Source organism: Dama dama, chromosome 5, assembly GCF_033118175.1.
Source record: "Dama dama isolate Ldn47 chromosome 5, ASM3311817v1, whole genome shotgun sequence".
Lineage (NCBI taxonomy): Eukaryota > Metazoa > Chordata > Mammalia > Artiodactyla > Cervidae > Dama > Dama dama.
The window spans coordinates 99,044,982-99,070,073 of NC_083685.1; the positions used below are offsets into that span (position 1 = coordinate 99,044,982).

The 25,092-nt window shown below is 48.1% G+C and overlaps 1 protein-coding gene across 7 annotated transcripts in view; it reads right to left on the reverse strand.

The window, feature by feature from the left end:
• Positions 1–25,092, reverse strand: part of GAS7 (growth arrest specific 7) — a 200,903-nt gene that overhangs the window by 80,727 nt on the left and 95,084 nt on the right. For 5 of the 7 annotated variants that reach the window (XM_061143479.1, XM_061143477.1, XM_061143483.1 and 2 more), the window contains exon 2: positions 923–1,043. In XM_061143479.1, coding sequence (XP_060999462.1) covers positions 923–1,043 — 121 coding nt within the window. Of the gene's footprint in view, positions 1–922; positions 1,044–10,801; positions 10,922–15,042; positions 15,298–25,092 lie in introns of those variants that run through there. The other 2 variants (XM_061143482.1, XM_061143480.1) reach the window with 2 other exon arrangements.

Sequence of the window (25,092 nt, forward strand, 5' to 3'; positions counted from 1 at the left end):
TGGTCCCGCCAGGTGGGAGGAGGTGGCCGTAAGTCAGGTAGGCACAGATGAGGGGAGTGAGGTGTCAACAGGTGGATTCAGGTAAGATTTCACATTCTGCCTTGGCACAGATTCCCATCAAATCTAATTTTCTGGGTTTCCATCCTCTCTGTTTTCTTGTAGCAACTGCCCTGGGGTTAAGAGACAGAGCTGATGGCTGGCTTTGCTCTGCCTGGCCCAAGACGACAACCTATACATTGCTCTGCCCACCTTGTTATACAGGTCCTACTGCTTCTCCTTCTATGATCCTTCTTGCAGGTCATTCTACAGCAATGGACTAGGATCTTGGAGTCATTCTGAAGTCTCAGGATGCCCACAATTATTGGGACAAAGAGATGTGATCTTGACTAAAGTCAGAAATGCATGTGGACCTCTCTTACTGGTTAGAACCATAAGTAGCCCCAGCCTTTCCCAAAGAACACCCTAAGAAACACCAGCCAGTGAGATACTTCAGGGAAGAATGCCATGTTGTGATGAAATCAGGAAAACCCCACTCTTGTAATCCCTGATTGGGTATCAATCAGCACATTCCAAGCTCCCAGAAAGCATGCAGTGGCTTAACCTGTTTAATTTGATTTAAACCAGCTGTGGACCACAGATCCTTACAAGATCCCAGTTTGGAAAATACGGTCCCAGACCATGAGGTTGGGTTCCACAAAGATGCCGGCTTCCAAAGATGACCCCCAACCTTGAAGGTCAGCCTTCCTCACCCCGGTTTGACCTCCTGCCACCCAGTCCTGGGGGAAGGAAAGATTTCCCGGCAGCCTCTGAGGGAGAGTTCAAAGAAAAGGTCTAAAGCCCAGGAGGTAGAGGAGAGAGGTGCCTCTCCAGATGGACAGGACCCCAGGGGCTGCTGGAGGAAGCTGCCTGGAGCAGGACTCACCATTGGTGGCCGTGTTGACATAGTAGCGCCGGCCCTGAGGGGACAAGTAGCTTTGCCAGCCTGGTGGAAGGATGACGGTCTGGCTTTCCTCTCCCGGCGGAGGGGGGACCATTCCAGGCTTCTGTGGAGGAGGAAAGAGAAGGTCACACACATGTGGCATTTTTGCAACTGTCTCTCAACTGGGAAGTGAGAGGCAGATGAAGTCTCCCTAGAATGGCTCAACTCTGGGTGGGGTGGGGAGTGGTATGGGGGCCTACAGGCCTCCCGGGGGATGCAACAGGCTGCAGGTGTGATTATGAGGGTTGCCTGAGCACGAGGGGTGAGCAGCCCTTAGATTTTCAGAACCACTGCAGAAGGGACAGATCCCCCCAGAGGATGGTGGGTGGAGATGCTGCTCAATGAACATGGCTGGGGTTTCTCTCCTGGGCCCCTAGGAAACCACTCACAGGGATGCTTCACCTGCCTGGGGTTGGCGTGGGGGGGTCACTGGAATCTGAAACTCTGGGACCACCAAATACAACAGCAGACAAGGCCCAGGGACTGCTGTGGGAACTGACCAGAAGTCATTAACACATGTTTCGGCAGACTGAGATGTTAAACTTTCCATAATAAAGCATAGAATCAACAAAGTATAGCTGGGTTTTTTCTAGCCAAATGTCTAAATGGCAAACAGAACTGGGAAGCTGAGTTTAAACAGGCTTCTTCCTTTCCATAGTATGCACTGATGTGCAGTTTAATTCTTCTAACTAAGCATGACAGTACTTTTCTTTAAAAATAAATAAATAAATAAAAAAGGTCAGAGAAAAAAGTACATAACAGAAAAACAAGAAAAGACACAAAGGCTAAACAGAGGTGATTTGTAGTGGTGGGATTATGAGGAATTCTTATTCTTTTCTTTTTGCTTATCTCTCGCATCTAAATTTTTGTTAATACATACACACCAAAAAAGTTGTGAGCTAAATAAAGAACATTGAAAAATAAGGAAAGAGGGTTCGAGTTAGCCCCTCAGACAATTGCTATTCCTTGTGAAGAAAGTAAATTGACTAAAATCAGAATTCCAGCCACATGAGGAGAGGTGTGGTGAATTTCTCAACAAAGTTGGATCCTGTTCAGAAATATTAAAACTCATCAGCTTTTAAGTGCCCTCAGAATCCTCCGGCCATACGCGAAGAGGCAGGTTCTGGTCACCAATGACCACTGTTTGGGAAAATAAGAGACTGCAATTGAGCAGCAGAGACACTCATTTCCCAGACTGCTCTCAGCTTCTCTGAAGCTGCAAAGCCTCAGGCTTCTGCTTCCTGTGGTGCCCTGCACACCCTCAGCGGGATGGGATCAATCGTAGTTGCTCCTGGGACTTGGGGTAAACACAGCCTCCCCGTGTCTCTTCGTGGAGCGGTGGTGTATGTTTCATTACAAATGTTCACAGTTTAATTAAAAGCCTTCCCCTATGCCCTGGTGGCTTCCGACTCCCACACCTGTTAACTCACAGCACCTCTGACTGTGCGGAAGATTGGCTTCTAGAAGAACCACCCAGGGCTGGACAGCCGCCAGGAGGCCTCCTCCTCAGCAGAAAACGTCCACTGAGCCCAAGCACACAGCTGTGGATGTTTACCTGGGCGTCCAGACACTGCTCCAGCTCCTCCCAGATTGGAAAGTGGTCAAAACACATGCAAACCCTATGATGAGTGTTTTGTGTATAAAATATCCCACTTGCAGGAGATGGACATTTTGGCTGAGTGGAGGTGGGGGTAAAACAAGAGGAGGGAGGTCAGAGGGTTGGCTGAGGAGAGAAACATTCTTTTGTGAGGGGGGGCCACACCATGCAGCAGGTGGGATCTTAGTTCCCTGGCCAGGGATTGAACCCACATCCCCTGCATTGAAAGTACAGAGTCTTGAAAACTGGACCACAAGGGAAGTTCCAAGAGAGAAGCCTTCTAGAACCACATTGCTTCTGCTTGACCCCAGGTTACTTATAAGAATCCATGAAGGAAAGGCCAGATTGAAGCTTATCTATATTTAGTAAAACCTGATAAAACAATGAGAGATTGTTAAGAGGTATCAGAGATGGACGTTGTCAGAAATACATTGCAGAGGAGAGATGGACCCAGAAGCACAGTGAAAACCAGTGCTCTGGTCTCTGGCTCACTCCATCCTGACTCAGCCTCTTAGCAGCCACGTGACCTGGGGAAATGACTCAACCAGCTGTCTGTTGCCACATCTGTGAAATGCAGGGTGACAATATTAGCCAGGTTGTGGAAGGTGCTATGGAAATTAATAACCACACTAGCCACCAAGGACCGTGCCTGTCACCAGCTGTGCTCAATAAATGGGGGTTCCCAGAGGAAAGGGGAACCATTCAACGCTGACCAAGACCAACCTTCACAGAACCTCTGCCTCCTGTGATGTGTAGTTCAGGGGGCATATACCTGGCCTCTGCCCCACCGTCACCGCAGATGGAATGTCACCATTCACAGTCACTTCCCTGAGGTTTCTATTTCTAGGATTACTCAACTTAAAAGGTAAACACAGATCTGCAGGGGAGGCTGGCGGGTTAAGATGCTGACTCACACACTCTGGTGAGACGACCTCTCCCGCACTGGGCTGGTGGGGTGAGTGAATTGAACCTTCCGTGCCTCTGGGTCCCACCTGTGAAACAGCATCAGTGACGCCTGTCCTGCCTCCACAGCTGCCTGGTGCTGTTCTCTTTAGGACTAGTGAACTCGCCTAACTCTGTAGGGTCAGAAGAAGCTCGAGTTTCCATCTGAAGACACCGACGACCAAGGAGGGGCCATGACTGCTCTGAGGTCGCCCCCATGCAGGAGATGCAGGGCCCTCCAGAAGGTACCTGGGGGAGGCCTCCCGGATGCTAAGCCCAGAAGGTAGGGGTGCTGAAAGAGTGGAGCGGGGGCACCTAGGCCAACATGGCAAAGACTGTCTCCACCTCCCCTCCAACATGGCCATGGGGCCCCGCTCGGCACGCCATCTGGCTGTGTTCTGCTTCCACCTCCCACCCGCAAGGCAGCCACAGTCCCCTTGTTGTCTCCCTTCTTCCAGAGAGAAGTCCCTCCTGTTGGCTGGCTTAAAGCAAGTCAGGAATCAAAGATGTGCGGACAACTGGGTATATCAAGAGAACTGAAAACAGTGCTCAAACACAGACTTGTATACACGTTCACAGCAGCAGCATCTACAATCGATGACTGGTAGAAAACAACCCAAGTGTCTGTCAACTGATGAACGGGTCAACAAATACTCCTCTGTCCACGGGATTCTCCAGGCAAGAATACTGGAGTGGGTCGCCATTCCCTTCTCCAGGGGATCTTACTGACCCAGGGATTGAACCTAGGTCTCCCGCACTGCAGGCGGGATTCTTTACCATCTGAGCCACCAGGGAAGCCCATGTGTATCCATAAAAAGGAATATTCGGCCATCCAGAGGAATAAAGTATTGATGTACATGACAACACAGATGACCCTTGAAATGATGCCATGTGAAATAAGCCAGCCACAAAAGGCCACATACTGTACCCTATTTACATAAAAACATCCAGAATAGAAAAATAATTAGAGACAGAAAGCAGAGGACTGGTTGCCAGGGCCTGGGGGGAGGGGAAAACAGGTACAGGGACTCCTTTTTGGGCGTGATGAGAAAGTTCTGGAAGACAGTGGTGATGGCTGCACAAAACTGAGAATGCATAATGTATCACTGATGATAAATTTTATGTTAGGTTTTTCTTTTAATTGGAGTATACTTGTATTACAGAGTTGTGTTTCTGCTGTACACCGAAGTGAACCAGCTATACGTATACATACATTTCCTCCCTCTGGGACCTCCCTCCAACCCAAGCCCACCGCTCTAGGTCATCACAGAGCACCCAGCTGAGCTCCCTGTGCTTTATCCAGGTGGCGCTTAGCGGTAAAGAACCCGCCTGCCAATGCAAGAGACACAGGCTTGATCCCTTGGTTGGGAAGATCCCCTGGAGGAGGGCATGGCAACCCACCCCAGTATTCTTGCCTGGAGAACTCCATGGACAGAGGAGCCTGGTGGGCTATGGTCCATAGGGTTGCAAAGAGTCGGACACGACTGAGTCGACTTAGCAGGCACGCACACAGGTACAGGTGTATTTTAACACACACACACACACACACACACACACTTGGCCTCGCCACCTGCAGGCCCTCATCTAAGAGGCCCAAACCACCATCATCTTCCTTCTTGTGGTTGTGGAGGGCCAGGCCTCCTGGGAGAGCTGCCCCAGAGCAATCAAGAGGATTCAGCATGAGGAACTACCCAGTAATTAAGGTCTCTGCCAAACCTATACTTCTAATTAGTTTCCTTCCAACTTAAATCCTCCCTTCCCTTCCCTTCCCTAGTCCTGTGGCTTCTCCCCTTCCATTTCAGCAGCTTTTTCCCATGGGAATAGGAACTAGAAACAGAGGTGAACAGTGAGGTTGGGGGCCACACCTACAATGAAGAGGATCAGAAGTGGGAATCAGGGGAGACGAAACCAGTTCCCTCCGACGCAGAAACTGTTAACCTCATGCACAGCACACCTTTGTGGGAATCAGAAAATATTGCCTCTTCTCCACATGGGCTGGGCACCTGAGTGCATGGCTGGGTTTGGCCTCCCTTGACCTCACCTCCTCCCAATCTGGGCCCCCTTGTTCAGTATAGAACCTGCTCAACTGTATATGACAGCCCATCCTCTGAGAATCTAAAGAAAATTCTGGCTCTTCTGCCCCCCACCCTTCAAATGGAGACATGTGTCCACCTACTCACTCACCCTATTTCCAATGGAACATGCAGAGGTTTCAGACAACTTCAGAAGCCCAGTCTAGAAGGTCCTCAAGAAACATCTGAGCTCGGACCCCATTAGCAATCACCGATAATGATTTCCACTGCTTACCAAATGTTTACCGTGCACCAAGGCCTGGGTCAGGTGCCTCACACACTCATCTTTAATTGTCACCGCAAGCCTGCTGCAGAGATGCCATTTTCTTCTCCCATTTTAAAAGGAGGAATCTGAGACTCAGAGAGTTTAATATCTCACCCAAAGCTGCACAGCTAATTAACTGGTGAAACCAAACTTTAAAATATTAGCTTTGTTCAAGAGATTTCCATCCGGTTACTCAAATTCTGGCTACCCTCAGCCCATCTCTCCCCAGCTGTTTGTGATCAGCTCTGAATCTTCACCTGGACCACCTGACATCCCAGATCCCACCCAAGGAGGATGGCACCCCAGCCTGATCCCCCTGCCTGTCTCACGGTCTCCAAACGAACATATGCCTCCCCAGGAGACGTGCAGAAATATCACCACCCACGTGCAAGCAGTCACGTTCCCTGTCTGTGGGCTGACTTCCTTGTCTCCTTACTTAGAATGACACACAACCGAAGAAAATTTTCCTCTTAGTAATGGCTACTGATTCCCCCTTGGGGTGGAAGGGGGAGGGGTGGAGAAGAGCAGGTGAACAAAGGGAAGTCACCCAGAGATTAAAAAAAAATCCCCTCGACAGCAGTGTTTCTCAAAGTGTGGTCCCTAGGACACTCCATCCATCACCTGGGATGTGGGTTAAAGTACAGATGCCAGGGTTCTGACTTCAAATCAACCTTGAGCCTGGGAAGCTGCCTTTTAACATGTTATCCTTAAGTCTCATGCTCAATGAACTCAGAAGAGAGGGTCTGCAGCTTTCCTGAGAGGGAGTGATGGAGAGAAATGATCACTTCTGAAATCAAAACTGGGAACAGAAAATTAACAATTTATAAAAAGACAGTGTTTGGCTTCCTGGCTATGTATGAAAGAAAAGACTCCTAGCCCCTAGCCCAGACCCTTCAGAGAGACTATTTTAAGAGAGACCCAGTCTCCCTCTGCAGCCTCCAGGCAGTCCAAACCCCAACACTCAGCTCTCGGTAGCCTCTTCAAGTTCAACCCGGGACTCCTCGCCCTTCAGGAGACTTCCGGGAGCACCTGGCTCTTACCTCCCACAGATGTGAGCAGACGGTCCTCGCTGGTGGTAACGGGTGGTCGTCAGACACTCAATTTCGCAGTCGGATAGGACAGGTTTAAGGTCCCCCCATTCCACGTCTTCTCACACCCCAAACCCAGAAGCAATAGAGGAGCTAAAGAAAGGCATATCCAGGAGCCCCCACACCCCCCCACACCCAGATCTATATATAACAGCGCTGAAGTTGTCAGCCTAACGAGCCACTTTCTGGCAGACCCGTTGCCATGGCAATGACTGCTAATGAGCCCAGGGCTGTGATTGGCACCGCCTGAAGGCTTCTCCACAAAAAACTCTCCAGCAAGTTCTCCTTTCCCAACCACACGGTCAGCTGGGACACCTGGGGGCAGCCAGGATGTGGCTAGGGTTGCCTGGGAGCCATGGGTCCTGGGGAACCACTTTGTTACAGGTGCACCCAGAGCAGTCCTGGACCCAGCGGCCCGGAGCGGCCTCTACTGTCACTCAACATGGGCCAACCAATTAGAGACAGGGCTGCAAAGGAGCCACCAAGAAGACCAACCCCGCTGGGCCAGAGACTGGAGAGTCAAGTCCAACCCACGCTTTCTGCCGACATGTCAGGCTGGACAGAGCCCCACACAAAGCTGGGAACGGCTACCCAAGGAAAGAGCGTCTCTGGCTACGGGTTAAGAGACCAGGCATGAAGTGGGGCCCCGCCTCCCATACTGATGCTGCCAGCCTACAGGCCTGTGTCTACGAGAATTCTGGGCACCTTGCCTCTATCTCACAGGTGAAAGTATTGTTCTCTCTGGCTCTGGCAGCCTTTCTATCCATGGAGAGCAACTCACAGACATTAACTGGGGAGGGAAGGGGGACCCATGACAACAGCACAGGGCATTCTGGGAAGTGTAGTCCTCGCAGTACTTTTATAGGCTGGTGGGAAGAGGATGGATGCTGACAGCATGCTCATGGTCTTCCAGTGGGTCTTCTAGGGGTTAGAGATTTGGAGACCTGGCCAGAGTGAAGGGGAGGAGGAGGAAGAGGCAGAAGAGGAGGTGGAGGAGGAGGAGGCGGCAGAGGGGAAGCAGGTGGAAGCAGAAGAGAGGCCACACAAGAGAGAAACATTCAGGAAGGCAAGGCCATGTCCATCTTGTTCTTACCTTTACTCTAAGCTCAGTATTCAGAATATTGGATGGATGGACAGATGGATGAATGAACGGAAACTGGGAACTGTAACAGAAACTAGGCTTCAAACAGATTTGGGAGGCTATCTCACTGAACAAGTAGACAGAGAACAGCAGTCCAAGCAATATATGTGCCAGCGGTAAAGAATCCGCCTGCCAACGCAGGAGATGCAAGAGATCTGGGTTTGAACCCTGAGTTGGGAAGATCCTCTAGAGAAGGGAATGCCAACCCACTCCAGAGGAGCCTGGCAGGCTACAGACCATGGGGTCACAAAGATTGGGACATAACTGAGCACGTGCATGCATGCGCACACACACACACACACCCAATGAACACATCCCAGCTCTTCATGGAGCTGACTGAACAGACTGTTCAAGTACAGGGAGGTGGGGAGATGAGATAATACAGTGTTTTTCCAATTGTAGGAAATAAACTGAGAAACAGCATCCGGAAGCCTCAGGAGCAGCACAAATTTCTACTCACAAGCTCATCTGATCTCCAGAAGAAAAATTCCAGGAAATCATTGAGTGACCTCAAAAGAGGGCAGAAATATACAGCATTTATGCTACAAAAGTCATAAGGAGAGAACAAACTAATGAAGAAAAGGCAAATTGGTTTAAAAAAGTGATATAAAAAAGGGACAGAATGTGCTCAAAACTGTAGGGAAACTTAAAAGATAGTGACAGAAGGAACAGCCACACTGGTTACAACAGAATATAAAATCAGTATTGCAAAAAGAAAAAAAAAAAAAGAATCAGTTATGGACAAAACAAACTGAAGATTTTTTTCCCCCCCGGAATGCAAAAGGAAATGGGAAAACTTGAAAGCGGAATCAACAGAAGAGCAGGCCAAGGTGCTAGGTGTTCCCGAAGAAGAAACTAGAAGAAAAGCCAAAACACAAAAGGAACTATAAACAAAGATTTCTGGGGTGGGGGGAACTTTCCTCAGCTCAAAGAAGACACACAGGAAGGTCTTTGGGATTTCAAAGCCCAACAACAAGCTGACACCCTCTAACAACACATTTACGCAGCAACGAAAGGATCAAGTCCTACAACCTTTAAGTGGGAGGAGGATGTCTCCCTCCAGTAAAGGAGCATAAATAAAGTGGCCCTCAGCTCCTCTGTGACCACGATTCCAAAGACACCTCTGGATAGTTATATAGAAAATGCTGAGGCCATTCTATGTGGCCACTATGTCACATGTCTTTCACTATGTCACTTTGTCTTTCATGAATGAAATCGCTCAAAATACACTGCTCTACCAATAAGGGCTCAGGATACTTACCAATCAAGTGCTTAAAAGATGCACTCCAACTTCTTGTCTACATCAGCTACCTTCCACAATCCCCCCCACTGAACCCGGCACTGTTCTCCATCCACGACGCTGCTAGAGGAAGCCTCACACCGTGGATGAGACTGGTACCCACTCTGAGAAGTGAACATCAGTGCCATGGGGGTTCTCTCCCGGCACCCACAAAGCTGCCAGCCCTGGGCCCGGAGGCTGACCTACTTTGAGCATTGCAGATGTGTCTGGCTCCTAAAGACTCAGTGAGGGTCCCGGGGACCCTGAATATCCATCAGCAAGCCCCCACCCCGCCCTCCACCCAGTGCCTCCCTGGGGGCCCATCAATTCACTGGGCATGTTCCTTAGGACTGAATAGGCAGAGGACACAGAACAATCAACTCTGTATTTTCTGACCCTGAAAAGGAAGGGAGTGATCTGGTGAACCAGGAATTTTGATGAACACAATTACAATGTAGCCCATGCAAGGGTACAGGAAGTCAACTCTCACAGGAAAACTTGCTCAATTGGAAACCATGGGGTCTCCAGCGGGGCAAGGATGGATGAAAAGCTTTGCAAGCAATACCACAAATTATGAGAATGGCTTGGATGAATGAACCCTCCAGGTTCAGAGGGCACTTCATGGCCTTTCAGTGTCAGGGGGCCAAGCAGTAGAGAATAAGAAGGAATAGATAGTGTTGGAAGTGGCTTCTGTGCCAGCCCAGTACACATTCTTACATGAGCCCCACTTAACTGACCCTGGAGGAAAGACATTTTATTATTCTTGCACCTTCCATACAGATATAAACCAGAAGAGTCAATTAACAGGGTTTTAGAGAAGACAATTCAAGAGATGGGGAATTCTGAGTGGCTGGTATTTTTCCTGGGGCACCATCCAGCATGGCTTGGATTTGAGAGGGGCTCACTCCTCAGAGTCTCCTAGGAGAATCTCCACATTGATTAAATAGCATCAACGTGCCGCTGAATATCACAATCACTCTTGCTGCTTACAGACGAGTTTGGGATCAGGAAACCAGGGTCCTCGTGGCCAGGCTGAGAGCCACATGGCGGGCGGAAGGGGATGGGGGTTCCTGTGGGTGCTCCTGAAATATGGGGAACGCTCCAGGAGTAAAACAGAACCCACAGCTGTATCCCCACCTCGGAGTCTGGAGGGGCTTGGGGAACCCCGGAGAAAGCCCCTAACGTCTGTCCCGTGTCTCAGGTGTGTCTCATCCTGATGTTTCCGTGCTCTAAAGGGCAACGTGGTGAGCTCCTGGCAGCCGGTTCCAACTTCTAAGCAGGAAAAACCCAAATGATTCTGCTCCCCAGCTTGTGATTCACAGAGACATTTTATTCAAACTCAGCTTCCTGATGGGCTGGTGAGAATGTCGGCTCCTTTCCTCCCACCCCTCCCTCCCCTGGCAGATTAAAAATAGCAGGGGCTGTTCTGACATCCTACCTCTACTTTGGGAGCATCGGCAGAAAACACAGGGGTCCAGGCTTAGAGAGGCTGCGTTCCCAGGCAACGAGCTGTAATTCACGTGGTTCCCTCTGCCTCCCTGGACTTCTGTCTCTTCATCTGTGAAACCAGGGGTTGTGAGCCCTCAAACACTGGGGTTCTACACCCCAAGGAGCATCTTTCATAACAGAGCCCAAAACTACCATGAGGGAAATCTCAAGGCATTTAAATGACTGGCGCAAACTTGCAAAAGCCTCCACCACATCAACAAAAGAGATGTCAGAAACCTCCTGATGAGGAACATAAATGTTCATGAAACTTCCCCCCCTCTTTTTATGCACAATTTCCCCCCAAACTCCTCTGGGCTCCAGAGGCAGAGATCTGAAACTCCTTTGATCTAGAACTACTGCTTCATTCATTGCAGACTGGGGATTGGTGGCAAAGAGAACAGTGAAGTGATTAACAGTAATTGGAAATCATTAAATTTATGCCTGGGACTTCCATGGTGGTCCAGTGGTTAAGACTTCACCTTCCAATGCAGGGAGTATGGGTTTGATCCCGGATCGGAAGGTTAAGATCCCAAATACCTCGTGGGGCAGGGAGGGGGGCGGGAATCAACAACACAAAACAGAAGCAATACTGTAACAAATTCAATAAAGACTTTTAAAATCATCCACATTAAAAAATTCTTAAAAAAAAAAAATTATGCTCAAACTTCCCAGGGGACTCAGTGGTAAAGAATCTTCCTGCCTAGCAGGAGACACAAGAGATGTGAGTTTGATCCCTGGGTGGGGAAGATCCCCTGGAGAAGGAAATGGCAACCCACTCCAGTATTCTTGCCTGGGAGATCCCACTGACAGAGGAGCCTGGCGGGCTGCAGTCCACCAGGTCGCAGAGAGTCAGACACAACTTAGTGACTCAACAGCAGCAGTTGGATAACTGAATTGTGGGCAACATACCCGAAACCTCTATGGGGAGACTGAACACTGAATTCTCCCTTTTCTGCCACAGGTCACTGTGCCAGCCTCTTCATGGCTGTAATGTCTCTACATGTCAGAGGAAGGAGTTGGGGTAAAGTTTAACACTTCCCTTAGATGAGATGGTTGGATAGCATCATCAACCCAATGGATATGACTTTGAGCAAACTCTGGGAGATAGTGGAGGAGAGGGAACTGTGGCTGTAATCCATGGGGTCGCGAAGAGTTGGACATGACTTAGGGACTGAACAACATAGTTGTAAAGGATCTCAAAATGCATCCTAGAAGAAGATCCAGGAGGAGGGGGAAAGGTTAAAAAAAAAAAAAAAATCATTCCAGATTTTCTATACTACTTTATAAAGACATCAATTATCCCATTCTAGAAGGTACTTCTGCAGGACATTTGAGATTCATCCACAAGCAACACCCTCCCTAGGGAGCTCCTAGTAGGGTGAAGGCCCTTCTAGATGATTCCAAGTCCAATTTCCCTTCACAAAGTAAAAAGCCTGGGAAAAACAGAATTTTGCCAACACTTGGTATTGGAAGGGAAAAAAATAAAGAAGAAAAGAATACGGCCTTCCTTCAGTATTAAGGTGCAAAACCCCAAAATGCTTTATGCCATTCCTGGCATTCTCATAAGTTGTTATGACTCTAAAGAAAACCCCATAATCAAGTTTCCCAAGCATTCTGTTCTGTTCAAAACAGATTTTAGAAGCTCAGAAGTAAGTCAGGGAGTTGAAAGTCGCTAGTCTGGGCAGTCAGAAGCTTGGGAACCTCATGGAAAGCAGCCTGCCTGCCAGAAAAGGAGCTTCAAAGACAGGTGACACAGTTGCTGCCCACAGCTGCTCCGGGGGCAAAAGCAGGCTTCCTCCGGGAGAGCTGGTACTGTTTGAAAGGGAGGCAGAGTAGAGCTCACCAGGGCACAGAGGTGAGGGTCTCTGATGCTCTGGCTGCGGCCGAGATCCAAACGATCCACCTTCATGGAAGCTGCTCTCAGGACCAAAGGGACCAAAGGAACCTGGGGTGACCAGTCTTCTCCCCATAGGGACGCATTCGTTACTCTGCAGTGCCAACGACGTGTGCTCCCAATGATTCCAATCAAACACGTCCAACTCTGTGAACTTGCTCCCGGTGATTCCTAATGGGCTCAGAACCATGAGCACCAGAGGGAGATTAAGGCTGACAGGGGCTGGGACTGTTACTATGAGTTAGAAGGGGTGCGATTCCAACCAACCCAAGTCAGCTGCCATGTTTGGAGCCTCAGCTCCTGATGCCTATGAAACTAGACAAGTGGGACATCCGAGGACACAGCTGTTGAGGTTTGGGGTCTACCACCAACTCTCGGGGCATCGTGAAGAGAATACGGACCTAGCGCGGCCACTGTCTTGCTGTGAGGTCTTGAGCAACACACTTCATCTCTGCTGGTACGGAATTTCCTCATTTCAAGAATACGGAAGTTGGACGAGATGGTCTCCAGGGTTGAGTTTGTTTCTGCTTGAAATAGACAGCATGATGCTCAACAATCCTAGATGTTAGTGTAACTCTTTGAGGGATATGCCGTATTTGTAGGAGGAAAAGAAGTCATGTTCAAGGGTAGACATGGGATTCAGAGGTATAGACAGCCTGGAACGCTGCCTTAACCTCAAACACCTGCACTTGTGCCTCACTGCCTCGGAGCTCAGTGGCTCTGCCTCTCACCATGGGACTTTCTAGTGAGTTATGTCCTGACAGCCCATGTCCGCCCCTTCCCTGTCACTCCCACAGCCACACATGGTTGCTCTCTGTTTTGCCTAGAACCAGACATCCACCTGGTGTTCTGAGATTCTAGACATCCGAAGTTAAAATTCGCCCCGCATCCAAGGCAGGCTCTGGAAAAACTGTTCTGAACCTGCCGGCAGACAGTGGCCTCTGCTCACCACTCACTCAGTAACCCGCCAATGGCTGGTGCCCCACACACCTTGTTCTCTTGCCAAGAGCTTCACCGGGCTCCTCCCTGCTCCCTGAATGCCCCTCAGTGTTCATCTCCTTGCTAATCCCTTCTTCCCTGTAAACCTCCCTGCGGCCACCCACAGCCACGGCCAGACCCGCCCAGCACTCTGCAGCCAGGCCCTGAGCAACGGTAACTGTCGGCCCTGGACTGACAGTGTCTGGGTTCTTTACAACGGTCCTTCTCCAAGTGTGGTCCCTCGGCCAGCAGCCGGGCAGTCCCCTGCAAGCTGGTTAGAAACGCAGGGTCCCGGGCCCCACGCTAGAGCCAGGCTCTCCACTGCAAAGGTCCTGGGGCAATTCAGATGCACTTTTGAAAGTAGGTCACATGACCAATCAGAGGCCAACAAGTACCATCTCTCCTCCTCCTTACAGGTGCAGGACCCTATCAGAAGCCATGCCAAAATCAGAGACACTGGTTCTGACACAGCCAGGGGGGTAGAAAGTATGGAAGGAACGTTTTTTCCCTTAGGCGAGCCTTTCCACAGAAGCTGGACGCCTTCACCCTCAGCTGTCCAGAGCCTCAACACAGTGGTCACTAAGGTCTTAGATGGTAAGAGGTCCCTCTTTCCAGAGAAAGCAGGGTGTATCTAACTTCCAGAGGCAGGAAGGTTGGCAAAAGAAGACTGTTTTCCTCCTAAGCCTCAGGAGAGCATCCATCATCTTTAGGGTGGTCACCGCTGCCGTCCCCAAGCTGGACAGAAGCAACGAGCCCAGACTGGAACCCCAGTGTCGATACTGGATTAACTGGGCAGACACCCAACTACCTTCTGGGGACCTGTGTCCTTTAATAGACTTTTATTGCCCACTGCCCCAGCTGGAACTGGGTCATGGTGTAGAGGGTAGGGGGGTGGGCAGAAACCAGGACGTGGGAGAAATTAGGCAGGGGAGGCAAGACCTGAACTCTAATCCCCGTCATAGAAAAACCCATACATCACCACACTGTTTCTCTGTCACATTGAACTAAACTGCCTTCCCAGGTAGCAAGAGGGAGCCAAGACCCCCTTTCCCCCCAACTAACATTCCCTTTTCCGTCTTTTTCCCCTCCTTCCCTGCTTTCTCAAACATCAGCCCATACCTTCCCTTCCCCCCATCACTCTGGCCTCAGACCCATGAAAGGTGCCCCTGACACTCCAGACTTTGTAAGCTCAGCATTTGGGAGCCTGTATCTCAGAGGGTTCTTAGAACTGCCTCTCTGCAATGACAAACTCATCCCGGAAACAAGCAGAGGAAAGCCAGCTGCCTACACGTCAGCAGGTGAGCGGGATCGAGTCTTACCATCGGAGGCGAGCTCATCTTCTCGGGGGGCTGTTAACTCAGGATCCTGTGTGAGGTCTCTGGGCTGCCAGCTTCCTCACCATGGCCCCCTCTGCGGGAAATGAGGCCCAGGCGGGCAGCTACCCCAGGGTTAGGGCTCCGGGCAGCCCAGAGGATGTTCCTGTGGCTTTTCACACCGCTGTTCTTTCACAAAGAACCCACTACATTGCACAGTTCCTTCCAAATCTGCTCCAGCTCTTGTGAGGAAATCAACGACGCATTCTGGACTTTCCAGATGCAAAGGGTCTGGAGGCTTGCTTTCTTCTTTTTTTGCACTCTCTCTTTTTCCCCTTTCTCAGCTAAAAAAAAGTTGGCTGAGGTCAGGACACACAATGGCCAAGCCTGTGTCACTGACCAGTTGCCTCCCACCCCCAGGCCTGTGGACAAGAGCTCCTTTGTCCACTGTATTTTAGGCGGGACTCCCTGGGTCTGCCCAGGCCCTGCAAGGGAATGTTCCGCCAACTTCTTCCCAAACCGAAGTCACGGCTCTGGCCCCAGCTCCGGCCCCAGCTGTGCAAACCCAAGGCCAGATAAAAACCAACGTAAAAAGGATGGAGAATGCCCTCCCAAAGAACCATCGTATTAGACCCGTCCAGGGCTGAAAAGCTGCAGCTCCCAGAGAAATAAGACGAGGGTCCTCTGTCTTCACTCTGCCCTCGTCACTCCTAAACCTGGACAGATAGAGGCTAAAAGAGGAGGTGATGCCAGGCATCTCAGACAAAAACAGCCAGGGGATCACAGATCTGTTGGTTTCATGTGAAGAAAGGACCGGACTCCAAGAGCAACACTGCCTCCAACAACGACATGAGTTCGGCAAGGACTTGGCACCTTGGTGAATCTATCCTGTCACTCCATTTACAAAGCTTTTTGGAACAGCCGAAGTTAGCACTTACAAGTGCCCTGCCTTTCTGGGTTCGCTTTCAGATGCGAATCTTAGGGATTTCAGAAACTGATTCTTGATATTGAAGTGAATGTGGTTTTCTGGAGGGACCGAGGTCCCAAGGACTGGGTGGTTTCCTATAAATCATCACTTCTCTCAAACACATGAATGAAGTATCTAAGTAGGAAGGTTTCAATGCCAGTGCTTGGTTGGGGCTGGGACATCAGTACTATTGACTAGGGACACAGTCTGATCAAGGTCATGTCTTTTCTGGTTCACTGCTTACTAGCTGTGACACACAGGGCAAGACCTCTAAGCTTCGGTTCCTTCAACTGTAAAAGAGAGTACCTCTCCCAAAAGGTTGTTGTGAGGATTAAAAGGGGGAGAGAATCCATGTAAATACTTAGCACAGTGAGGGGGATATGTGAGTTATTACTGTTGATGTTGTTATCATTAGCGGGGGCTGAAGGAGTCAGTGCTACAGCTTCCCTGGACACAAAACAGTTTAGACTCAACAACAAAAAACAAACAACCCTATTTTACAAGGATATCTCTCTAAAGAAGATACACAAATGGCCAATAAGTGAGTGAAACGACATTCATGTCTCTAGTCATTAGGGAAACAGGGAAATGCAAATTCAAACCACAATGAGATAACACCTATTGGGTTTCCCTGGTGGCTCAGATGGTAAAGAATCTGCCTGCAATGTGGGAGACCTGGGTTCAATCCCTGGGAGAGGAAGATTCCCCTGGAGAAGGAAATGGCAACCTACTCCAGTATTCTTGCCTGGAGCATCCCCTAGACAGAGGAGCCTGGCAGGCTACAGCCCATGGGGTCACAAAGAGTCAGACACTACTGAGCACATGCATGCACGCAGTCTATATATAGGCTTATATCTACATTTGTAAAATGGTCCCAAACCAGCCACTAAAAGAAGTGAGCACATATCCAGAGGTGAGGGTCCTCCCCTGGCTGCTGGATTATCTCCTTTCTGTGGCTGGGAGGGAAGACCAGGCACAAACCCACACCTTGAGCTGTGGGACCAGCCATGCCCTGGAATACAAAGCAAGGTCCTTCTCTGCTTCTGGAAATGGGCTCCCACCCAGGAGAAGACGAGAGCAAACTTCATTTGCACCTAGACAGCCAAGACCCTTATCTTCAAGCCCTCTGAGGTTGACTTTTTAAAATACATGTATTTATTTATTTGGCTGGGTTTCCCTGGTGGCTCAGATGGTAAAGAATCTGCCTGCAATGAGGGAGACCTGGGTTCATCTCTGGGGTAGGAATATTCCCTGGAGGAAGGCATGGCAACCCCCTCCAGCATACCAGGACTTAGTTGCGGCATTCAGTATCTTCGATCTTCATTGCAGTATGCAGGATCTTTAGTTGCAGCATGCAAACTCCTTGTTGCAGCATGTGGGATCTAGTTCTCTGATCAGGGATCGAACCTGGGCCCCCTACATTGGAAGGTGGATTCTTAGCCACTGGACCACCAGGGAAGTGCCAGCCCTCTGGTTTTCTGCAATTAGAATGGCAATGGAAGTTTTTACAGCCCATGACTTCTTGTTTTTATAACAGCAAAGAGGGGACCCTTTTCAGGACGTTCAGCCCTGGTGTGGCTCTGGCCTTGCACCACAAAGACGAGCAGATACAACCACAGACAATAATGCCCTACTGAAGGCAACACAGAAATCACCATCATGGTGGTTCTCCAGCCAGAGGCAAGGGGCCCTTCTGGACCATTATAATCCAGGAGGTTGATCTGCTCTGACCTGAACTAGAGCAGAAATAAAAGTTCTGCAGAGATTTTGATCTTAGGATTCACCCAAGTTAACATTTACTCATATACACATTCTAATAGGTTTCCTGTTTGGGGTTACCCTAGCAATCAATCCAGAAGTCATATTTCTTTTGCTTTATGAATAGTCCTCTACCATTACAGCTGGCTGTGAAAAAGCACAAATTGTTCATCTCCTTTTGGTCCCTGAAAATAAGTATGTCTCTACCTATGGAGCCCTATGATCCAAAAGCAAAAAGACCCACAATCATTTCCACCAAGCTTCATTTTCCCCAAGTTGAATGGAGTCGGATGCAACCAATCCTCCTGTAATTATTCTTGTTTCAGTCAAGCTGAATGCTGTCAACCAAAATAGGCCACGTTTGCTGCGGGACCCCTGTTGGACAAATCATGTTGTCTTGTAATGATAATTAATAAGAAAGAACATCTGGGGATGGTGATGACTCACTTTTTCTAAATGCTTCAGCGTGATGAAGGGAGAAATTATTCACCAGCCCGTGGAGTCTCTACAGTACAGGGTCTCAAAGACACCCACTCACCCCATATGCAGCCCCTGATCCATCAAGCAACTAATAACTAATCAAGCTCATAAGTAATCAAGTTACTAACGACCACTTCCAGAATGCTGTGGATGACGTGGGCAAGTATTATACGTAGAACCTGACTTCTAAAAGTTTGGAAGGTAATAAGCCACAGACAAACACAAGTGTTAAAAAAAAATAAAAAAGAAAAAGAACCGTACAGAGGAGTCTGTAAGGAGCACCAACTGATAAGTTGGTGGACAATAGGATCTTTCAGAATCCAGAGGAGGGCACAGCACTTTTCATCTGGGAGGCAGAGGGGCGGCTCCTCAGAAGATATAGAATTTGCCAGACAGCAGGGATGAAAAGAAGGGCTTGACCAGAGCAGGAAGACACAAAGTAAGAAGTAGAATAAGCTTCGGTAACTGATGAGACGTCAGGGGAAGGATAAGTAGTAAAAGTCGACTCCACAGGGAGCAATGGAAGCTAGAACCAGTCGCCCAGTGATCCAGCCATTAAGAGCCATTTGGGGGGCTGTGGTGGAGTCTGTTGTTGACACGTCCAAGTTCAAAGTGACCACTGGGCAGCTGTGGTGAGTCCAGCCCTCGGCACATGGAACTGGAGCACCTGCATGGAAATGATGGTGAAATCCTAGGTCAGGGGTCCCCAACCTCCAGGATCTAAAGCCTGATGATTTGAGGCAGAGCCAATGTAATAATAATAGAAGTGAAGTGCGCAATAAATGTAATGCACTTGAATCATCCCCAAACCACTCCTTACTCCAGTCTGTGGAAAAACTGTCTTCCAGGAAACTCTGTGCCAAAATGACTGGGCACTGCTGCTCCAGGTCAATGCTGAGTTCATGTAGAAAGGATGCACAGGGGAACCTACTGGGGTGGGAGAAGAGGGTGTCGCATTTAAGTAGCAGGAGAATGCATCCATCCCACCTCCACGCCCTCCATCTCCATGGGCCTCTCTCAGGACTCTTAAAGGCAAAGAAAAAACCCAGGTCTTAATCTGTTTCCCCTCCAAACCAGCCCAGTGCCTCACACGCAGGGGCTACAAGATGGGGAATGAACAGATGCAGGTTCTGAGAATCAGAGTCACAGGAAGTGATGTGGAGGGGATCTTAAGAAGAAATGTGGAGTTAAGTGTCCATGTGAGAAAATGAAAAAAGTGCTTGCTGACTACAGAGAGGCTATTGCCCCTGCTAATCTCAGAAAGAGGATTAGTTACATTACTAATGTAATGTAACTAAGAGAGAAGTTACATTACTTCAGAATATGGAAGGTGGGCATGGAAATCTGAACACGGGCACACAAGGTGTCAGTGAGCCTAAGGATGCACAGGGAAGCGAGGAAAGACATTCAGAGAGATGTCGCTCAGAGAAAAAACAAGAACGAGGACATGGCTGTATGTAGACAGTGGCCAGCCCAGCCTACCTGGACACACGATGGCTCCTGTGAAATGACTGGCAGCCAGTTCCTTGTATTCAACATGATGGGGTCCAAGGCCCCTCGTAAGGGAGATGTGTCCCCATCATAAAGGAGTCCCCAGATCAGGTGGACATAATCAGAAATGGCACCTGGTTTGTCTAAAAGGCCTCCTAACAGATCCAGTTCTAGACCTATGGGATCCCCCACTCAGCATCTCCCAGACCCCTCAGTCACTCACATTTTGCTATCAAATCTTTTCCATCATCATGCATCAGCTACACTATGATTTACTTAATTGGTGGGTGGTGTTGTTTTGGCTGCAGAGTCTTCACTGCAGCAAGCAGGCTTCTCTTACTGTGGAGGATGGGCTCTAGATCGTGTGGGCTCAGTAGTTGCAGCAAGTGGGATCTTAGTTCCCCTGACCAAGACTCAAACCCTGGTCCCCTGCATTGGAAGGTGGATTCTTAAACCCTGGACCGCCATGGACATTCCCTCCTTAATTGCTTTTTTACAGACTTACATGGAACCTGAATTTAGCCTGGTCTGAAGCAATAATATCTAAAAAACATGGATTTGATTGGGTTTGGATTCTTTTTTATATTACACAGTGAAATCAGTGGAACTTAAAAACTTATCTCCTAAGTTTTCTTAGGAGATAAGAAATGATCATCATCTAAGATCATTTTGTATATCCTTAGTTGTAAACTCAGCCCAGTTGGAGAAACATATTCTCAGGCTATGTGTAAAACCAGTACGCAGCATCCAGGCAGTGGTTTAGGAGGTTCTTTTTTGAATCCCAGAAAACCAAACTGGAATTCTTTAGTGACCACATAACCACAACTACAGGAATGAGGGCCCTGGTGTGGGCCTGAATCACCACGGGGAGGACCAAGAGGACAGCAGAGGGATGCAGGAGACTTCCTGTGGGAAGGGGCATCGGCAGGAGCCCCGTGAACACCTGTGTCAACCTTGGGCTAAAGTGGCAATAAGAGGAAAAGATAAAACCCACCCAAGTTACGAAAAATCCAAAAATAGTGGCAATCAGAATCCAAGGAAAAAATCCTCCAGAACCTTTAAGATGCTTGCTCCTTGGAAGAAAAGCTATGACAAACCTAGACAGTGTATTAAAAAGCAGATACATCACTTTTCTGACAAGGGTCTGTATAGTCAAAGTTATGGCCTTTCCAGTAGTCATGTACAGATGTGAGAGTTGGACCATGAAGGCTGAGCACCAAAGAAATGATGTCTTCAAACTGTGGTGCTGGAGAAGACTCTTGAGAGTCCCTTTTTTGCAGAGTCCCTTGATCTCTGCAAGGAGATCAAACCAGTGAATCCTAAAGGAAATCAGTCCTGAATATTCACTGGAAGGATTGATGCTGAAGCTGAAGCTCCAATACTTTGGCCACCTGATGTGAAGAGTTGACTCATTGGAAAAGACCCAGATGCTGGGAGAGATTGAGGGCAGGAGGAGAAGGGTGAGAATAAGATGCATGAGATGGTTGGATGGTATCATCAACTCAACAGACATGAGTTTGAACAAACTCCGGGAGATAGTGAAGGACCAAGAAACCTGGTGTGCTGCAGTTCATGGGGTTGCAAAGAGTCAGACACCTGACACCTGACCTCATCTTAGCGGCTGAACAACAACAACCTTTAAGGCCAGTGGAGTGAATGGAGAAAATCTTACAAAGCACAGACTAATTGTGAAAGGGGAAACAGACCTTCACACCTTCACTGCTCTGTGTATAATCTGTGATGCACTTGGCACCCTCATCGTTCTGGGGCCCTGATGTGATACACAGGATCTGTGCCCACTCGAGCACTGAACAGCCAGCCCCTGCGGCTCAGAAGCAGCCTGAGAGCTGCTCCTCCTTCTCCACCACCCGCTTTGGCACAGAGATTCCCGGAACACGAGCCAGCGGGCAGTGCAGGCAGGTGCAGGGCCTGGGAGGGGTGTCGGTTATTGGGAGAAGTATGGATCCCACAGGTCAAGTCTGGAGGGTGCCCTGGCACGGTACAGGGGGATGGGGCCAGGATGGGTTTCTCACGCACTCCACCCATTCGCAAGAGCAGAGAACCAGGCAGTACAGAAAAAATGCAGCAGGTGACAGCCAATCTGAAAACAAGAACCAGGCTGGGAGATGTACGTATATCACTGAACCTACAGATGAACAAATGTGAAAAGGGATTCAACCCTCCCCCAAGTTTACAGAGTGCCAAAGCCTGTGACAGACGACCTATACTCTGTTGGTATAATGCAGAGTCTACATAGATCCTGCCTTATTAAGAAAGTTTAAACGGAGGGAAAACACATGGGAAATGAGTGAGGAAACACCATCTTAAAGGCTCAAAGGAAGGGCACATCTCAGAAAGTAATTCAAAAAGTAATTTAAAATGGCAGGAAACTGCTAGAATGTAAGAAGTTGTGACCTCTTAGAGAGGAACAGAAAAACTGTAATGGAAAAAAACAGGCAAAACAGAAAGGATGACATAATGAAGAAAAGGGATGAGGAAATGATTATATAAAAACTGCTCATTTAAAGCCACATTAGCAGATGTGGATAAATAAAGATATTAAAAGTTAAATCAGTAAAGTGCAAAGTAAACTTAAAAGGATCACCCAAAATTGAAAAGCAAAAAAAGCAAGGATATAATGAATCAATGTAGGTTTAAGTAGTATCCCATTAGAAAACACCAGAACAAATATATTAAAATCAACAATCAATGACAAAAATAATAAAACATAATAAAAAGTCATGCACACAAACAAGCACAAGAGAAATGCTATTTAGGAAATCAGTCCTTCTCTAGACTTTTCCTCTACTCCTACTCACAGTTAGAGAACACTTCCCACTAGAAAAAAAGCTCCATGTGGTGAAGGCTTTGTTTCGCTCACAGCTCATCAGGGCCTGGCATGGACCATCTGAAAGTGCTAGAAGACACATCCTACTGAGGTCAAAGTTTCATGGGCACGACCATGGTTTTGTTCATCCCTGTGGGTGTCTAATAAACATTTGTTGAATGACAGAAAAGACTGAGCTGTAAATGTGAGTTTCTGTCCAAAAAGTTAGATATCCAAGATGTACATATCCAGCTGAGTTATATTAATATTTGTTATGAAAGAAACAGAAATGTTCCTGTAGACATGCAAGTTGAAGACATCACCCACTTACTCTCCAGACATTGAGGGAGAAACCAAAATTAAGATGCTGCTGCCAGGGGAATAACCATATAGATGCTTTTTTTTTTTAAAAATGTGAACCATTTTTGAAGTCTGTTGAATTTGTTACAATGCTGCTTCTGTTTTATGCCTTGGCTTTTTGGTCACAAGGCATGTGGGATCCCAGCTCCCTGACCAGGGATCAAACCTCCACCTCTGCATTGGAAGGTGAAGTCTTAACCACTGGATCACCAGGGAAACCTCCTGGATGCACTTCTTAGTGCATCGCGCCCCAACTCAGAAATCCAGCAAACTGTGCAGTCTGGGGGACTGTCCAGCTTCGAGGTTTGGTACCGAGTATTTCCCTTGGTCCTCCTCTGAGGCTTCCCTCCCATCCTGGAACCATGATACAAGTTTCTCCTGCAACATCCTTTAAAGCCAGTACAGACGAAGCCTCTGGCCACGTGTGGGGTGCATTGGTAACTGATGCCACCTTTTCTGTCCAAGCACAAGCCAATGGCCGGGGGGAACTACTGAAGCTTTGTGGATGCTGCGCTGGGAGACACACCCAAAGAAAAGTATGTTTCTTCATTCACCATGGTCCAAGTGATGTGGGAGCATCATAGGGGCCATTTTCTTTGCCAAAGAATTTGGGTGATGATCTTCTGCACATTTAAAACTCACACTGAATGAACCAAATCTTCCTTCACACCCTTAAACAGGAAAGACTCGTAAACCCCCCAATAGCCAATGCTTTCTGCCATCAAACCCTCTTTTATATCATCTTCTCTGAGTGGTTCCAGTTTTAGAAATGAGAGTATGCAGCATGATCTCAACTACGGAAAATAGCACTCCCCCCAACTCCAAGCCGAGCACAAAGGAAACACATGAAAACGTTACAAAGACTTTCTTTGTTTTGTGGGATTCCTCTGGCTGTTGCAATTTATTTTATCACGTTCAAAATTTTGAGTTTCTTAATTTTAAAAATTAAAAATTCCTGTTTATTTTAAAGATGTATTTGAAAACAGTGCCTTTCCCCAAAAAATCAGCATATACAATGTTAAATGTACCATATGATCCCAATTATGTAGACAAATATGCACAGCAAAGAAAAAAAAGAGAGAAGAATGCTAACTATTTTTTCTTATTTCTTCATTTTCCAAGTTTTCTATAATGAGCATATTCATTTTAAGTGCATTAAAAAAAAACTTTTTAACTTATTACGAGTCAATGCATGCATATAGCCTTATGCAGAATATTTAGAAAATATCTGCTGATAAAATCTCCCTCGATATATCCCATCTCACTTGTTTTTGTTGTTTTAGTCGCTAAGTCATATCTGACTCTTTTGCGACCCCATGAACTGCAGCCCACCAGGCTCCTCTGTCCATGGGATTTCCCAGGCAAGAATACTGGAGTGGGTTGCCATTTCCTTCTCCAGGAGATTGTCCCAACCCAGGGATCAAACTCGCACTTCCTACATTGACAGGCAGGTTCTTTACCACTGAGCCACCAGGGAATACAAAATATTTAGATAACATTTGCTAATAAAATCCCCCTTGACATGTCCCACCTCATTTGCCATCCCCTAAAAGGAAAACTCTTTATCAGATTGGGGTTCATAGTGTTACCTTTCAAATGACAAGGAGATTTGGAGGGGGGGGTGTCTTTATTTTTAAGAAAATGAACTAAGACAAAATGAGCAACAGTAAAGAACTTACTCAACCAATGCAGGGCTGACACAAAAATTAAGAGATCAGAAGGACTGTAGAGATCACTTAATCTCATGTTGCCATTTTACAGACGGGGAAACTGAGGCTCAGAGGCAGACGGAGGTTGGACGCCAAGCCTCCTCCTCCTTGATCATTGGCCCTAAGCCTTGGTGCTAATGTTGCCATCACGGCTGGAGAACTAGGGCTGGCCAGATGGCATGGCAGAAGCCAAACCCCATGTAGGACCCCTCCCCAGGCTGACCCCCACACGGCTCCATGCAAGACCACCTTTGCCAACAAGTCTGGCTCTCAGATCAACCATGAGCCACTTCCCATCTGTTTGTGGCCAGTGAGCCCCCGCGAAGGGGGGGTGAACCGGGAGGAAACATCTGTGCACACAAAGAGGAGTCATAAACGCACTTGATTTTCCCTTTTGGCAAAGCCTCTGCTGCTTATTTTTTTTCCACTCATTGAAATGCAAAGCTCCATTCCAACAAGGAGGC